This window comes from Gadus chalcogrammus, chromosome 11 (genome assembly GCF_026213295.1).
Source record: "Gadus chalcogrammus isolate NIFS_2021 chromosome 11, NIFS_Gcha_1.0, whole genome shotgun sequence".
Lineage (NCBI taxonomy): Eukaryota > Metazoa > Chordata > Actinopteri > Gadiformes > Gadidae > Gadus > Gadus chalcogrammus.
The window spans coordinates 21476222-21491056 of NC_079422.1; the positions used below are offsets into that span (position 1 = coordinate 21476222).

The 14835-nt window shown below is 43.2% G+C and overlaps 2 protein-coding genes across 3 annotated transcripts; both read left to right on the forward strand.

The window, feature by feature from the left end:
- The first annotated feature begins 4279 nt into the window (after positions 1-4279).
- On the forward strand, positions 4280-8332 carry LOC130392163 (tripartite motif-containing protein 16-like). The gene is made up of 3 exons (XM_056602609.1): positions 4280-4384; positions 4487-5716; positions 6228-8332. Exons 2-3 carry the CDS (start codon positions 4489-4491, stop codon positions 6755-6757), a joined length of 1758 nt encoding a protein of 585 aa, XP_056458584.1. The 5' UTR covers positions 4280-4384; positions 4487-4488; the 3' UTR covers positions 6758-8332.
- Positions 8333-8971: 639 nt separating this feature from the next.
- Positions 8972-13080, forward strand: LOC130391839 (tripartite motif-containing protein 16-like). 2 transcript variants are annotated; one of them, XM_056602145.1, is made up of 3 exons: positions 8972-9069; positions 9172-10407; positions 10921-13080. In XM_056602145.1, the coding sequence occupies exons 2-3, from the start codon at positions 9174-9176 to the stop codon at positions 11466-11468; spliced, it is 1782 nt and encodes a 593-aa protein (XP_056458120.1). In that variant the 5' UTR covers positions 8972-9069; positions 9172-9173; the 3' UTR covers positions 11469-13080. The 2 variants fall into 2 exon arrangements, with proteins under 2 accessions (XP_056458120.1, XP_056458121.1); XM_056602146.1 differs by having other exon boundaries at positions 8977-9094.
- The last annotated feature ends 1755 nt before the right edge of the window (positions 13081-14835 follow it).

Sequence of the window (14835 nt, forward strand, 5' to 3'; positions counted from 1 at the left end):
AACAAGACAAAACAAAACAAAAAAACAATCAAAACAGTGATCAGTTAGACGTTGTGTGCGAGCTTGAACAGATGAGTTTTGAGTTGTGACTTGAAGATTGTAATGGTGTCTGACTGTTTTATGTGTGGGGGGAGGGAGTTCCAGAGCCTGGGTGCTGAACAGCTGAATGACTGGGCACCCATTGTAGTGAGTCGTGATGTGGGGATACATAGTAGTCCAGAAGAGGTTGAGCGGAGGGAGCGGGAGGGAGTGTATTCTTGGAGGAGGTCGCAGAGATAACATGGGGCTAGGTTGTGGAGAGCTTTGTAGGTGAGGAGTAGGGTTTTGTATTGGATACGGTAGTGTACTGGGAGCCAGTGAAGTTGAATGAGGACAGGGGTGATGTGGTCAGATGATTTGGTGCGGGTGATGATCCGGGCGGCTGAGTTCTGAATGATCTGCAGTCTGTTGATGAGTTTGGTGGGGAGTCCGGTGAGGAGGGTGTTGCAGTAGTCTATGCGTGATGTGACAAATGAGTGAACTAGGATTTCAGTGCTGGATTGGGTCAGTGATGGGCGGAGTCTGGCGATGTTGCGGAGGTGGAAGAATGCAGTCCGGGTGATGTTGTGAATATGGGGTGCGAATGAGAGGGTGTTGTCCAGGATGACGCCGAGGCTCTTGACTTTGGAGGTGAAGGGTACTGGGAATCCATCGATAATTATGAGTGGAGCTGGGGTGTGTTGTGATTTAGTGAGGGTGGATTTGGATCCGATGAGCAGGGCCTCGGTCTTGTTTCCATTGAGTTTCAGGAAGTTCCTGCTCAACCAGCTCCGGATCTCTTCCAGGCACGTGATGAGGGAGGTGGGGGGGATGGCAGCGGTGGGTTTGGTGGAGATGTAGACCTGTGTGTCGTAGCAGTGTCGTAGCAGTGAAAATGGACCCCATGGTGACGGAGGAGTGTGCCCAGCGGGAGGAGGTAAGTGGTGAAGAGGAGTGGACCCAAGACTGACCCCTGGGGGACACCCAGTGAGACACCTGAACACCCAGACTTGTGGTTGCTTAGTTTAACAAATTGTTGACGGCCGGTGAGGTAGGATGTAAACCAGGAGAGTGCAGCACCAGTGATCCCAATACCAGCTAGGCGGTCCAGGAGCAGAGGGTGGGAGATGGTGTCGAATGCTGCGCTGAGATCGAGGAGGATGAGAATGGTGAGTAATCCAGAGTCGGCTGCAAGGAGGAGGTCGTTGGTGATTTTGACTAGGGCTGTTTCAGTGCTGTGTTTTGGACGGAAGCCAGATTGGAACGGTTCGTGGAGATTGTTTGTGTCAAGGTGGGACTGTAGTTGTGCGGCAACCACCCTTTCAAGTGTTTTGGAGATGAAAGGGAGATTGGAGATGGGCCGGTAATGGTTAAGGTCAGTTGGGTCAGCACCAGGTTTTTTCAGGATGGGAGTGATGGCAGCCAGCTTGAGAGTGAGGGGTACAGTACCAGTAGTGAGGGAGGAGTTAATTATGTTGGTGATCATGGGGGAGATGGACGGAAGACATGCTTTGACAAGGGAGGTGGGAAGAGGATCGAGCTGACAGGTGGTGGTTTTGGCTTTGCGGATGAGTTCTGAAACGGTCTGTTCTGTTACTAGGGTGAAGTCAGAGAGGGAGCTGATGAGAGGTTGGCCAGAGGTGATCATCCAGGGTGGGTCATCAGAGGGGGTGCGAGATGAGGCTAGTTGTTGGTGAATGGTGTTGATTTTAGAGCTGAAGAAGTCAAGGAACGCAATGCATTGGGTGGTGGAAATATCTGGAGGGAGAGATTTAGGAGGCTGAAGTAAGTGGTTGACTTTTGAGAAGAGGACTCTGCTGTTGCCTGTACCAGTGTTGATGAGGTTGGAGTAGTATGAGGTTTTGGCAGTGGTGAGGGCATTCTTGTAGTGATGGAGGTGGCCCGAATACATTTGGCGGTGTACAGTGAGTTGAATTGAGTTGAATTATTGTAGAGTCGCTCCAGTCGACGACCAGTGGCTTTGAGCTGGCGCAGATGAGGAGTGAACCAGGGATCAGTGTGGGTGAATGAGACTGAGCGGGTTTTCAGGGGGGTCAGGGTGGTGAGGGAGGAGGAGAGGCAGTTATTGTAGTGAGTCACCAGGTCAGTCAGGGAGGAAGCTGGGGGAGGGTTGGGGTAGGAGCTGATCATGGTGGAGAGGTCTGTGGTGTTGATAAGTTTGATGTTTCTGAAGGAGATGGTCCGTTGTTCCTTGGTTTTGTGTAGTTGGGTATGAATGTCAAAAAGTACAGCTTTGTGGTCGGAGATGGGGAAATCAATGACATCAAGATTAGTGGGAGTGATGTCAGTGCAGCAGATTAAATCCAGAATGTGACCTTTGTTATGGGTTGGGAGGTTGACATGTTGTGTGATGCCAAGACAGTTAAATGAAATGAAATGTTAAATGAAAATCATTTAACAGTAAACACGAAACCGAGCCGCGCTGACAGACTCTGTCCGTGCTTACGTTGTAGTAATGGTCTTATCGATTATCTCTGTCCATCATCTCTGTTTCAATTTGAGTAGCCTACTTTCTCATTTGACGGCTATTCCATTTTTCCAGTCTTGTGTTACTGACTTAATTGATTTTCAGGGCGATAAGTAGGCTACAAAGTTTAAAACATGCATTTCAATGAGTGGAGCTTTAATTGACTGAAAATTCAGGAAATTTAAAGAAATCCAAACTTAGAGATGGATCTAGAAAGTTTGACAATGGAAGGCGGAAAAATAATGAACCATCAACTGGAATCAAAGTTACACAACAAAGTTGCGAATAAACCCCTTAAAACCCCTTCAATCCAATATGAGCAAGTTGGGATAAAAAACAACACTGTGTTGCCTAAGTTATAACCCTTTTACAAATTAGATTCAAGGAATTATTAAAATCCCATAATAACTGCACACGTTTGTAGCTGATGAGATAATCAATGACTTAATCATTGTTGTTGAATGTTAATGAATTAACATTCAACAACCCATCAAGTGTCACACTCACACACTCACAAAGGTCAAAGTGAATACATATAAAGATTCCACCCATGTGTGTGAGTACCGTGACTTTGTCTTGTCATCTCTCCTCTCCATCCTCTCCTCTTTCTCCTCTCTCCTTCCTCTCTCTTCTCTTCCTCCTCACTCCTATCTCTGCTCTCCTTTCTAGCTCATCCAGGATTGTGTTTATGTTTGTTATGCATAAAAATGATGTGTGTAGCCTACAAACTGCACCGGTAAGCATATTTTGATTTGTTTAGTCATATATTGTTAAGTACATGTCAGTGTTGGGGGGTGTGGAGGGGGGGGGGGGGGGGGGTGTGGAGGATGGATAATAATAAATAAGGTCACCTTGGATGGATGGTTGAAGCAGCCTCACCTGGCCGAGTTTGATCGGACTCTGGGGCCTGGTTGAGGTTGCACACCTGTTGTTGCACTTTGAGTAATCATTGCGCAGAGGTTAAACCAGCCATTTAAAGAACCCTTTATACACAAGTATTCCTGCAAGGACATGGCCAGTGGCAAACTAGCAGCACTACTAATGTAACTTTTCGCAAACACATCGTTGATTTAAGTGCATTAATTTAAGCACAATATTCCCGACGAGACCCCCAACTCGGACAAAAAATATTTATTGCAGTATCTTCGTTTACGCAAATAAATTCTTCCTGCACTTTAACATCGCGAGTCTTCATTCCTTACTGCAGCACGTCTATTTGTGCTCTGACGTCATCTGTTGCCCTCCTCCCGTAACGTCTCTCTCACGTTGTTGGTTTTATCGCGAGAGTTGAGAGAGAGTTTCGGTTTTGAGAGGGTGGAATCGGGGGTTGTTCATGAGCGGATCGGGTGGCGTGTGGTGCTTTAATAGGTCCATGTTGTGGTGGGCCGTTCTGCCATCTTTGTAGTACTTACTACAGGAACACACTCGTTAAGATGTGTCGTTTCATGTCGTTAAGGGCTGGTGTCTCACGATTTCCAAGTCATAGTAGATATTATTTATATAGTTTTTATATGTTTTGATGTTGTATTCTTTCTGCCCCCTACATAACATGTTGTGTTGTGACTAGAATAAGCCAAGTCTAGATTGACAAACTGTTCAATATTCGTCTCCACCCCGTAAACAACTTCCTACACACACACACACACACACACACACACACACACACACACACACACACACACACACACACACACACACACACACACACACACACACACACACACACACAGGGAAGTTGAAACGTCAGTTAACTGTGCGTCCAAGGTCCATACAGAAACCTAAGCCAGCTGACGTGGAAGCAGTTCTCTCTTTCAGGACAAAAATAAGACGCATTTCGGAACAGATTGTCGGATAGACAGGAACAACAATAACTATAAGGTAAGTAATACGGCACAACTTTCAGATAAGTTAAAACCACTCTTCCCTTTATGGAATCAAATTGAAATTGCTCACTACGTAAACCTTGTTGTCTGTGTTTAGGAATGGCCTCTTCTAACACTTCCTGGTCTGAGGAGAACTTTACATGTTCCATCTGTCTGGATGTCTTCAGCAGACCAGTTTCCACCCCATGTGGACACAACTTCTGCAGAATCTGTATTACAAAATTCTGGGATGAACAACTCCAGTACAAATGTCCTGTTTGCAACGAGCTTTTCCACACTAGACCTGATCTACGGGTCAATACCCTCTTATCAGAGCTGGCAGCTCAGTTTAGAACGACCGAACAAGTAGAAGAGCAGCCTTGTGTTGAACCAGCAGGAGTTGCCTGTGACGTCTGTACTGGGACCCAGCTGAAGGCCGTGAAGTCCTGCCTAGTGTGTCTCATCTCTTACTGCCAAACCCACCTGGAGCCACATCAGAGAGTCGCAGGCCTGAAGAAACATCGGCTGGTTGAGCCTATGGACCGTCTGGAAGAAAGGATTTGTACGAAACACAATCAACTTCTGGAGCTCTTCTGCCAGACTGAACAGGTGTCTGTCTGTCAGTTCTGCACAGAGACAGACCACAGGTCCCATACTATTGTACCTCTAAAGGAGGAATATGAAGTGAAGAAGGCCCAGCTGGGGAAGATGGAGGCTGAAGTTCCGCAGATGATCCGGGGGAGAAAACTAAAGATTAAGGAGATCGAAGACACAGGAGACATGAGCAAGGACGATGCAGACAGAGAGATAGCTGATGCTGGGCAGGTCTTCAATGCTCTGATATGCTGTGTTGAAAAGTGCCGGGATGATTTCAACCAAACGGTAAATGGGAAACTGAAATCCACAGAAAAAGAATCTGAAGAATTCATCAAAGAGCTGGAGCAGGACATAGAAGATCTGAACCAAAGAAGCACAGAGCTGAAGCTCTCACACACTAACGACCACCTCCACTTCCTCCAGGCCTTCAAATCCCTGAAGGATCCTCCACCCACCAGGGACTGGACGATGGTGGAGGTACGTCCTCCGTCATACGTAGGGACTTTGAGGAGATCCCTTGATCAGCTGGAGGAGACACTGAACATGGAGATGAAGAAGCTGCGTGGTGCTGAACTAAAGGGGGTCCAGCAGTATGAAGTAGCTGCAAGTCTGGATCCTGATACAGCTCATCCCGCACTCATCCGGTCTGAGGATGGGAAACTAAATGATGGAGATGTGGTGAAGAAACTCCCAGCCATCCCTAAGAGCGTTATCCATGTTCAGCCTGACCTGAAAACAGGTGTAAGGAAGTGTAAGTGTAAAATCGAATATTTATTATTGTTGATAAATCAAACAATGATTATAAGCAGTATTTTATTGTTACACACAATTGAATAATAATCATGGTATCATCATAATTAATTATAGTTAGTATGATTGTTACATATATCATGTGTGTATTCTATTTGAACTATTTTGTTTTAATCATTATTGTTATTATGCCTTTAATGTTATGCTATAACGTTTGCAAATAATGTTTGGTAATAATTATTACGAATGTGTCTGTATTCATATATTATGATTATAAAAGTTTATATTATTCATTACTATCATTATTATATTAGACGTAATCATTTAACTAAGCAGGTTATTTATTTTTTACATAAAAAATAAATACAATTCTAATGGATATAAAAATATATAACTTAGTGGAATGCTGTTGATAATAATACTAATATACATTGTTTCAAAATTATGTAAATGACTACCTCATCAGGGCATTTCTGTCTGGTTAAACGGCCTAATGTCTTTTTTCCCTTTAGATTCCTGTGAACTCACACTGGACCCGAACACAGCCCACAGACATCTCTCTCTGTCTGAGGACGACAGAGGGGTGACACAGGAAGGATGCAATCAGGGGTATCCTGGTCACCCAGAAAGATTTAACTACTACAGACAGGTGTTGTGTAGAGAGGGTCTGACTGGCCGCTGCTACTGGGAGGTAGAGTGGGAAGGAAGGGTGGAGATAGGAGTGACATACAGAGGAATCCAAAGGAAAGGAAGAGGGGAAGACGCTGAAATTGGACAGTACACACATTCTTGGAGTCTTCTATTTGATGGTACCTGTTACAACGAGAATCAAGAAGAATGGTCTCCCCTCCCGTGTAGAATAGGAGTGTACCTGCACCAATCTGCTGGCGTTCTGTCCTTCTACAGTGTGTCCTCAGATTACGGCGAGCCCTCAGGAAAACTGACACACATCTACACCTTTCATTCCACATTCACTCAGGAGCTCTACCCTGGGTTTCTGTTACATGATGTTTTTTCCAGAGTGTCTCTTTGTCAGTTGTAGTCTCCTCTCTCCCACCCTCCCTCATTGATTGCATGGCAGGGGTGATCTCTACAGAGTGGTGAGGTGTTGAATGGTGATAATCTACAGTCATGTGAAGTCGTTTTTTTACTGCAGGTCTAGGCAGGGTCTTGTGGTCTTTGTAGCTGGGCAGCATTTCTAATAGGTCACAATGACAGAGGTGACCAAAGTCTCACCGAAGCACCGTGTTAAGGTTTTGCAGATGTTTCAGTGTTCACTTGAAGCGTGTGTGTTGTATGTTGCTGAGGTCGTGGGCCATGGTTGAGTGCATTCTGTCCAAAACATGGAAGGAGTGAAAATCGTAGACTATTTTGGAAAACAAAGAAAATAAGTAAAAAGATATTTTTTTCTTAATTTTTGTTTCTGTTCTTTGATGAACATGGTTCCAGGCTGTCACCCCCCCCCCCTTATTAGATTTGCTGTCATTTGCAGATGGCTTTGCATAGGCAAAACATAGAGTTGTCTCTTTAACAGTATGTGAGACACTTTCTGTTAATACCATCTTTCGTCTCATAGATGCCAACACCTTTTCTGGGGGGTTGTTGAGGGTGGAAGTTAAAAACTGGCAAAAACTTTGGAGGCTGGGCGTGCAAAAGAAGTAAATCCCTCATCCTCGTCTGGGTGTATAGCTAGCTCAGCTTCCCCTTTGCAGGACCCTGACTCTGCCTGGGTTGACGACAGAGCTACATCTGCAATAGTGGATATTCTTTTAATTTATGTTTTTTATTATTTCGAACATAATCTTGGGTTTTTATTTATATTCAGTCACACTTGTGACTGAGAGTGGTGAGAGAGCTTCGAGAGGCTGGTGAAGGACCACATCACCTCCAAGCTCCCACCATCACTCGAGCCATTCCAGTTTGCGTACCAAAACCGAACCGCTCTACAGAGGATGCCATCTCCTCTGCCTTCCACCTGAGTCTGGAGCACCTGGAGGATAAAAACACCCACGTGCGGACTTCAGCTCAGCCAGCGTTCAACACGATCATCCCCTAGAATCTGGGGTGCAAACTGGGTCACTTGGGCCTCGGACACCGGTTCCCCCAAGGGCTGTGTTCTCAGCCCCCTGCTGTTCACCCTGATGACCCACGACTGTCGTCCCAGATTCAGCTCCAACCACCTCTTGAAGTATGCGGACGACACACCTGTTGTGGGCCTCGTCCAGGATGACAATGGACTGGCCTACAGGGACGAGGTGAAACATCTGGTGGACTGGTTCAAAGTCAACAACCTGGAAACCTGGTTGTTGGAAACCTGGTCCATCCTCTCTGTAGCAATTTGGGTCCAGAAAGTTTGACAATGGAAGGCAATCAAGGCTCTGCAGTGGAATCTTTTGAAATTAACCATACATGTAACCCCTCTTTACACTACACTAAAGTGGTCTCTTATAACTATGTAAGTCGCTTTGGATAAAAACGTTGGCCAAATGCCCTAAATGTAAGTGCAATGTAAATATCTGTGCCCCTTATCTCAAACTAGTTTACTTAGATCATTCATCGCCATAGTCATGCGATTCTTATCAGCCTATTTGTTTGTTGTACTAGACTCAAGCTTTTGTTGGCAACTATCGAATGCTTGCCTTTTTATGGAGAGAACAGTGTCGTTCCACTTGGATAGTTTACGTCAGTTGGACCATCCACCGGAGATAGTTACACATAGTATGATAGTCATAGTCTGTGTATTTCGATGAGCAGTTGGGCCGTTCTGCCATCTTTGTAGTCCTCACACTTGCTAGATGAACACACTCGTTTCATGTCGTTAAGTGCTGGTGTCTCACGATTTCCAAATCTTAGTAGATATTAGTTTTGTAGTTTTTATGTGTTTTGATGTTGTATTCTTTCTGCCCCCAACATAACATGTTGTGTTGTGACTAGAATAAGCCAAGTCTAGATGTCAAACTGTTCTATATTCGTCTCCACTCCGTAAACAACTTCCTTCACACTCTCTCTCTCTCTCTCTCTCTCTCTCTCTCTCTCTCTCTCTCTCTCTCTCTCTCTCTCTCTCTCTCTCTCTCTCTCTCTCTCTCTCTCTCTCTCTCTCTCTCTCTCTCTCTCTCTCTCTCTCTCTCTCTCTCTCTCACACACACACACACACACACACACACACACACACACACACACACACACACACACACACACACACACACACACACACGGAAGTTGAAACGTCAGTTAACTGCGTCCAAGGTCCATATAGAAACCTAAGCCAGCTGACGTGGAAGCAGTTCTCTCTTTCAGGACAAAAATAAGACGCATTTCGGAACAGATTGTCGGAGAGACAGGAACAACATCAAGGTGAGTAAAACGGGACAACTTTCAGGTAAGTTAAAACCTCTCTTCCATTTATGGAATCAAATTGAAATTGCTCACTACGTAAACCTTGTCGTCTCTGTTTAGGAATGGCCTCCTCTGACACTTCCTGGTCTGAGGACAACTTTTCATGTTCCATCTGTCTGGATGTCTTCAGCAGCCCAGTTTCCACCCCATGTGGACACAACTTCTGCAGAATCTGTATTACAAAATTCTGGGATGAACAACTCCAGTACAAATGTCCTGTTTGCAACGAGCTTTTCCATACTAGACCTGATCTACGGGTCAATACCCTCTTATCAGAGCTGGCAGCTCAGTTTAGAACGACCGAACGAGAAGAAGAGCAGCCTTGTGTTGAACCATCAGGAGTTGCCTGTGACGTCTGTACTGGGACCCAGCTGAAGGCCGTGAAGTCCTGCCTAGTGTGTCTCATCTCTTACTGCCAAACCCACCTGGAGCCACATCAGAGAGTCGCAGGCCTGAAGAAACATCGGCTGGTCGAGCCTATGGACCGTCTGGAAGAAAGGATTTGTACGAAACACAATCAACTTCTGGAGCTCTTCTGCCAGACTGAACAGGTGTCTGTCTGTCAGTTCTGCACAGAGACAGACCACAGGTCCCATACTATTGTACCTCTAAAGGAGGAATATGAAGTGAAGACGGCCCAGCTCGGGAAGATGGAGGCTGAAGTTCCGCAGATGATCCGGGAGAGAAAACTAAAGATTAAGGAGATCGAAGACACAGGAGACATGAGCAAGGACGATGCAGACAGAGAGATAGCTGATGCTGGGCAGGTCTTCAATGCTCTGATATGCTGTGTTGAAAAGTGCCGGGATGATTTCAACCAAACGGTAAAAGAGAAACTGAAATCCACAGAAAAAGAATCTGAAGAATTCACCAAAGAGCTGGAGCAGGACATAGAAGATCTGAACCAAAGAAGCTCAGAGCTGAAGCCACTCTCACACACTAAAGACCACCTCCACTTCCTCCAGGCCTTCAAATCCCTGAAGGATCCTCCACCAACCAGGGACTGGACGACGGTGGAGGTACGTCCTCCATCATACGTAGGGACTTTGACGAGATCCCTGGATCAGCTGGAGGAGACACTGAACATGGAGATGAAGAAGCTGCGTGGTGCTGAACTGAAGGGGGTCCAGCAGAATGAAGTAGCTGCGAGTCTGGATCCTGATACAGCTCGTCCCGCACTCATCCGGTCTGAGGATGGGAAACAAGTGAATCATGGAGATGTGGTGAAGAAACTCCCAGCCATCCCTAAGAGCGTTATCCATGTTCAGCCTGACCTGAGAACAGGTGTAAAGAAATGTAAGTGTAAAATCGAATTTTTATTATTGTTGACAAAAAACAATGATTATAAGTAGTATTTTATTGTTACACACAATTGAATAATAATCATGGTACTATCATAATTAATTGTAGTTAGTATTAAGGATTGTTACATATATTATGTGTGTATTCTATTTTAACTATTTTGTTTGAATCATTATTGTTATTATGCCTTTAATGTTATGCTATAACGTTTGCAAATAATGTTTGGTATTAATTATTAAGAATGTGTCTGTATTCCTATATTATGATTATAAAAGTTTATATTATTCATTACTATCATTATTATATTCGACGTAATCATTTAACTAAGCAGGTTATTTATTTTTTACATAGAAAATAAATACAATTCTAATGGATATAAAAAAATATAACTTAGTGGAATGCTGTTGATAATAATACTAATATACATTGTTTCAAAATTATGTAAATGACTACCTCATCAGGGCATTTCTGTCTGCTTAAACGGCCTCATGTCTTTTTTACCTTTAGATTCCTGTGAACTCACACTGGACCCGAACACAGCCCACAGACATCTCTCTCTGTCTGAGGACGACACAGAGGTGACACAGGAAGGATGCAATCAGGGGTATCCTGGTCACCCAGAAAGATTTAACTACTACAGACAGGTGTTGTGTAGAGAGGGTCTGACTGGCCGCTGTTACTGGGAGGTAGAGTGGGAAGGAAGGGTGGATATAGGAGTGACATACAGAGGAATCCAAAGGAAAGGAAGAGGGGAAGACGCTGAGATTGGACAGTACGCAGATTCTTGGAGTCTTCAATGTGATGGTGAAGATGACAACGCTACCTGGTACAACGAGAATCAAGAAGAATGGTTTACCCTCCCGTGTAACAGAATAGGAGTGTACCTGCACCATTATGCTGGGGTTCTGTCCTTCTACAGTGTGTCCTCAGATTACGGCGAGCCCTCAGGAAAACTGACACACATCTACACCTTTCATTCCACATTCACTGAGGAGCTCTACCCTGGGTTTCTGTTACATGATACTGATTCCACAGTGTCTCTTTGTCAGTTGTAGTCTCCCTCTCTCCCGCCCTCCCTCATTGATTGCATGGCAGGGGTGATCTCTACAGAGTGGTGAGGTGTTGAGTATTGATAATCTACAGTCATGTGAAGTCGTTTTTTTACTGCGGGTCTAGGGAGGGTCTTGTGGTCTTTGTAGCTGGGCAACATTTCCAATAGGTCACAATGACAGAGGTGACCAAAGTCTCACCGAAGCACCGTGTTAAGGTTTTGCAGATGTTTCAGTGTACGCTTGAAGCGTGTGTGTTGTATGTTGCTGAGGCCGTGGACAATGGTTGAGTACATTCTGTCCAAAATTCGGAAGGAGGGAAAATCGTAGACGTTTTTGGAAACAAAGGATAAGTAAAAAGTTTTTTTGTTTTCATGCTCTTCTATTCTTTGATGAACATGGTTCCAGGCTGTCACACGCTCCCCCCCCGCCTTATTAAATGTGCTGTCACTTGCAGATGGCTTTGCATAGGCCAAACTTTTACATTTTACATTTACATTTAGGGCATTTAGCAGACGCTTTTATCCAAAGCGACTTACGATAAGTACATTTGTCACAAGAAGTGCATCAATATATCGCTGTCGGTACAGAAAGGATGTTCATAGAACCAAGTGCAAGTACAACAATCGCTATGCTAACCAATTCCCTGTGTTACAGCAATGATAGCAGCTACTGCAGTTGCTACACAGTGAAGTACTATAATACAATACAATACAATACAATACAACACAATACAATACAGTGTGCAATGGTGGCCAGAAGGGGGAGGGTGGCTATGCAGAGTCGAGGTGGACTCTGAACAGGTACTGAACATACTTAACAGCACAGAGAGTTGTCTATTTAACAGTATGTGAGCCACTTTCTGTTGATACCATCTTTCGTCTCATATATGCCAACACCTGTTCTGGGGGGTTGTTGAGGGTGGAAGTTAAAAACTGGCAAAAACTTTGGAGGCTGGGCGTGCAAAATAAGTAAATCCCTCACCCTCATCTGGGTGTATAGCTAGCTCAGCTTCCCCTTTGCTGGAACCTGACTCTGCCTGGGTTGACTACAGAGCTACATCTGCAATAGTGGATATTCTTTTAATTTATGTTTTTTATTATTTCGAACATAATCTTGGGTTTTTATTTCTATTCATAAAAAAATTGCCCATCCAACCCTGCACACTGGCCCTTGTACATTTCACTTTTTCTTTGCTGGTTTGTGCTCCATCAATCATCGTCTCAGCATCACCACTACGTCACTGGACTATAGTAACAATAATAAAATATAGACTATGATTCTTAAAAAACTTAAATAAAACTTTAATACTTTGCATAATGTATTTAAACAATACCTGCTCACTTAAACTGCTTTTTCTCCCGATTTAATCTGAACTTAATTATTATGTTGTAAAGGACACAACAATGCTGGTCTTAATATTTACATTTCTGTATGTACTGTTTACTGTTTAATTATTGTATGCATTTTTTAGGCTGTCTGATTCTTGTCTATTTGTTTCTTGTGTGTAACACCAAGGACCATGCTGGAAATAAGAATTACAATTTTGCGTTTTGCATGGCTTTGGATTACTGTTTTAGTGTTTTGATCCAGAAATAAAGCAAATCAAATCAATCATTATATTGCCAAATTGATTGATTTATATTGACCGCTAGTGCACCTGTCATAGCTATGTGTTAAGGAGCGGGGCGAGGGGACCCAAGCGCTGGACACGGAGGCAAAAGGTTTATTGGGACACGGGGTTGATGACAAGCATGGGGCGAAGCTATGGGGTCAGAACAGTCTCATTAATAATGAATGCACAGAGAAGGATTCACAAATGTATTTTCTGATTTATATATAAATTACTCTCTTCTCAGAAATACATTTCAATGCACACATAAATGGATATCGGTATGTATAAATGTAAAATAAATCCATAAACAAAAATAAGTTTCACAAACACATTTCTGATCCATACACAAATGTACCTTGTTTTAAATAAATGTAATATAAATCCATAAATATATTAATTTAAAAAATATTTGCAATTTTCATCACAATGTATTTGGATGTTGTTACATTTATATACAAACTGTTAAACTTGTATTTACAAGACGTTTTTCATTTGTGAACTTATTTGCATTTGTGCGTGAACTGGTCTGTATTTATGTGTGGATTTTTGAGACTCTCCTGACGTCGCTAGATTCACAAATGCATTTTTTTCAACAAGGAACTCTCAGTAGCCAATCAGATGCCTCCCTCGTTTTCAGCCAATCACATTGTTGCCACGTCCCAGTGGTTGAGGTATCATATATATGAAAGAGGGCATTCAATTATACTATAATGATCAATTAGGAGGCCGAAGCCCTAAAGGAAGTGATGCAATAGGTGACTGAGGGTATCATATATATGAAAGAGGGCATTCAATTATACTATAATGATCAATTAGGAGGCCGAAGCCCTAAAGGAAGTGATGCAATAGGTGACTGAGGGTCAACATTTGAGAACCCCTTTTATCAAAGGGGGTCTCAAAGGACTCATACGCTTCAACAGCGGCTGCAGCAGAAGTGTTGAGACGAAAGATGTCAATTCATAGAATATTCCCATTCACATGATTCTTCGCACGACCTGCAGGTTTGAGAGACTGAAATAACCCCCAAAATGAGTAATAATGTAAAAGCAGCCAAGTCCCACAAATTGCTTGAACTATTTATTTCATTGTTTCGTTGATATGCATTATTGAAGTTTCAAGCATATGGATTTAATGCAATATCCACAAACAGTTCAAAATGGTACCATGAAGTGTCTTGTTTATTGTATTAACCAGTTCATTTCTCTTTTGTGCAAGTCACCAAAAGTCAAAAAAAGTTAAACGCAATGTCACAGGTTAACAGTGGAGCTGTGTTGGGAACCAGCAGCCAAGAGCTTCCATGGAAACTTTCTACCCATGTTAAATAGATTTAGTTGGCAGTTCCTTTTCTGCCCATTCTTTTTTAAACTTGTGGAAGCACTTTGCAGCGCTGGGAGACACAGTTTCTAACGGCAATGGAGCTAGATTCTAAAAATATCAAAAGATGCTCAAAGCAAATACCTTTAACCCATAGTCGTGTTTTATCAAATTAAAAAATTTCAGAGTTTCATTGACCACAAATTGAGCAGAAATATTTTGCATACAAAACTTTAAATAGTTTAACCACATTAAGAAAAATATATTTGTTAATTTTTTTTATTAGTGAAGCCACAAGTTTTGCACATTATCCAAACAGAATACCTGAAATGTTGATATTTCAGCCCTTTCGGGTTACAAGAGAAAAGGACAACCTAACAAGAGTGAAAAGTTTGGGTTAGGTGACCTATAGTTCAAAGATGTCCCTGGTCAGGTAGACTAAAT

What these genes read in the sequence shown, in the direction of transcription:
- LOC130391839 (XM_056602145.1), top strand. Translation starts at nt 9,174, where the DNA reads ATGGCCTCCTCTGACACTTCCTGGTCTGAGGACAACTTTTCATGTTCC. An exon ending in GAGAACAGGTGTAAAGAAAT is followed by an intron (nt 10,408 to 10,920) that starts GTAAGTGTAAAA and finishes TTTTACCTTTAG; the next exon opens with ATTCCTGTGAACTCACACTG.
- LOC130392163 (XM_056602609.1), top strand. Translation starts at nt 4,489, where the DNA reads ATGGCCTCTTCTAACACTTCCTGGTCTGAGGAGAACTTTACATGTTCC. An exon ending in GAAAACAGGTGTAAGGAAGT is followed by an intron (nt 5,717 to 6,227) that starts GTAAGTGTAAAA and finishes TTTTCCCTTTAG; the next exon opens with ATTCCTGTGAACTCACACTG.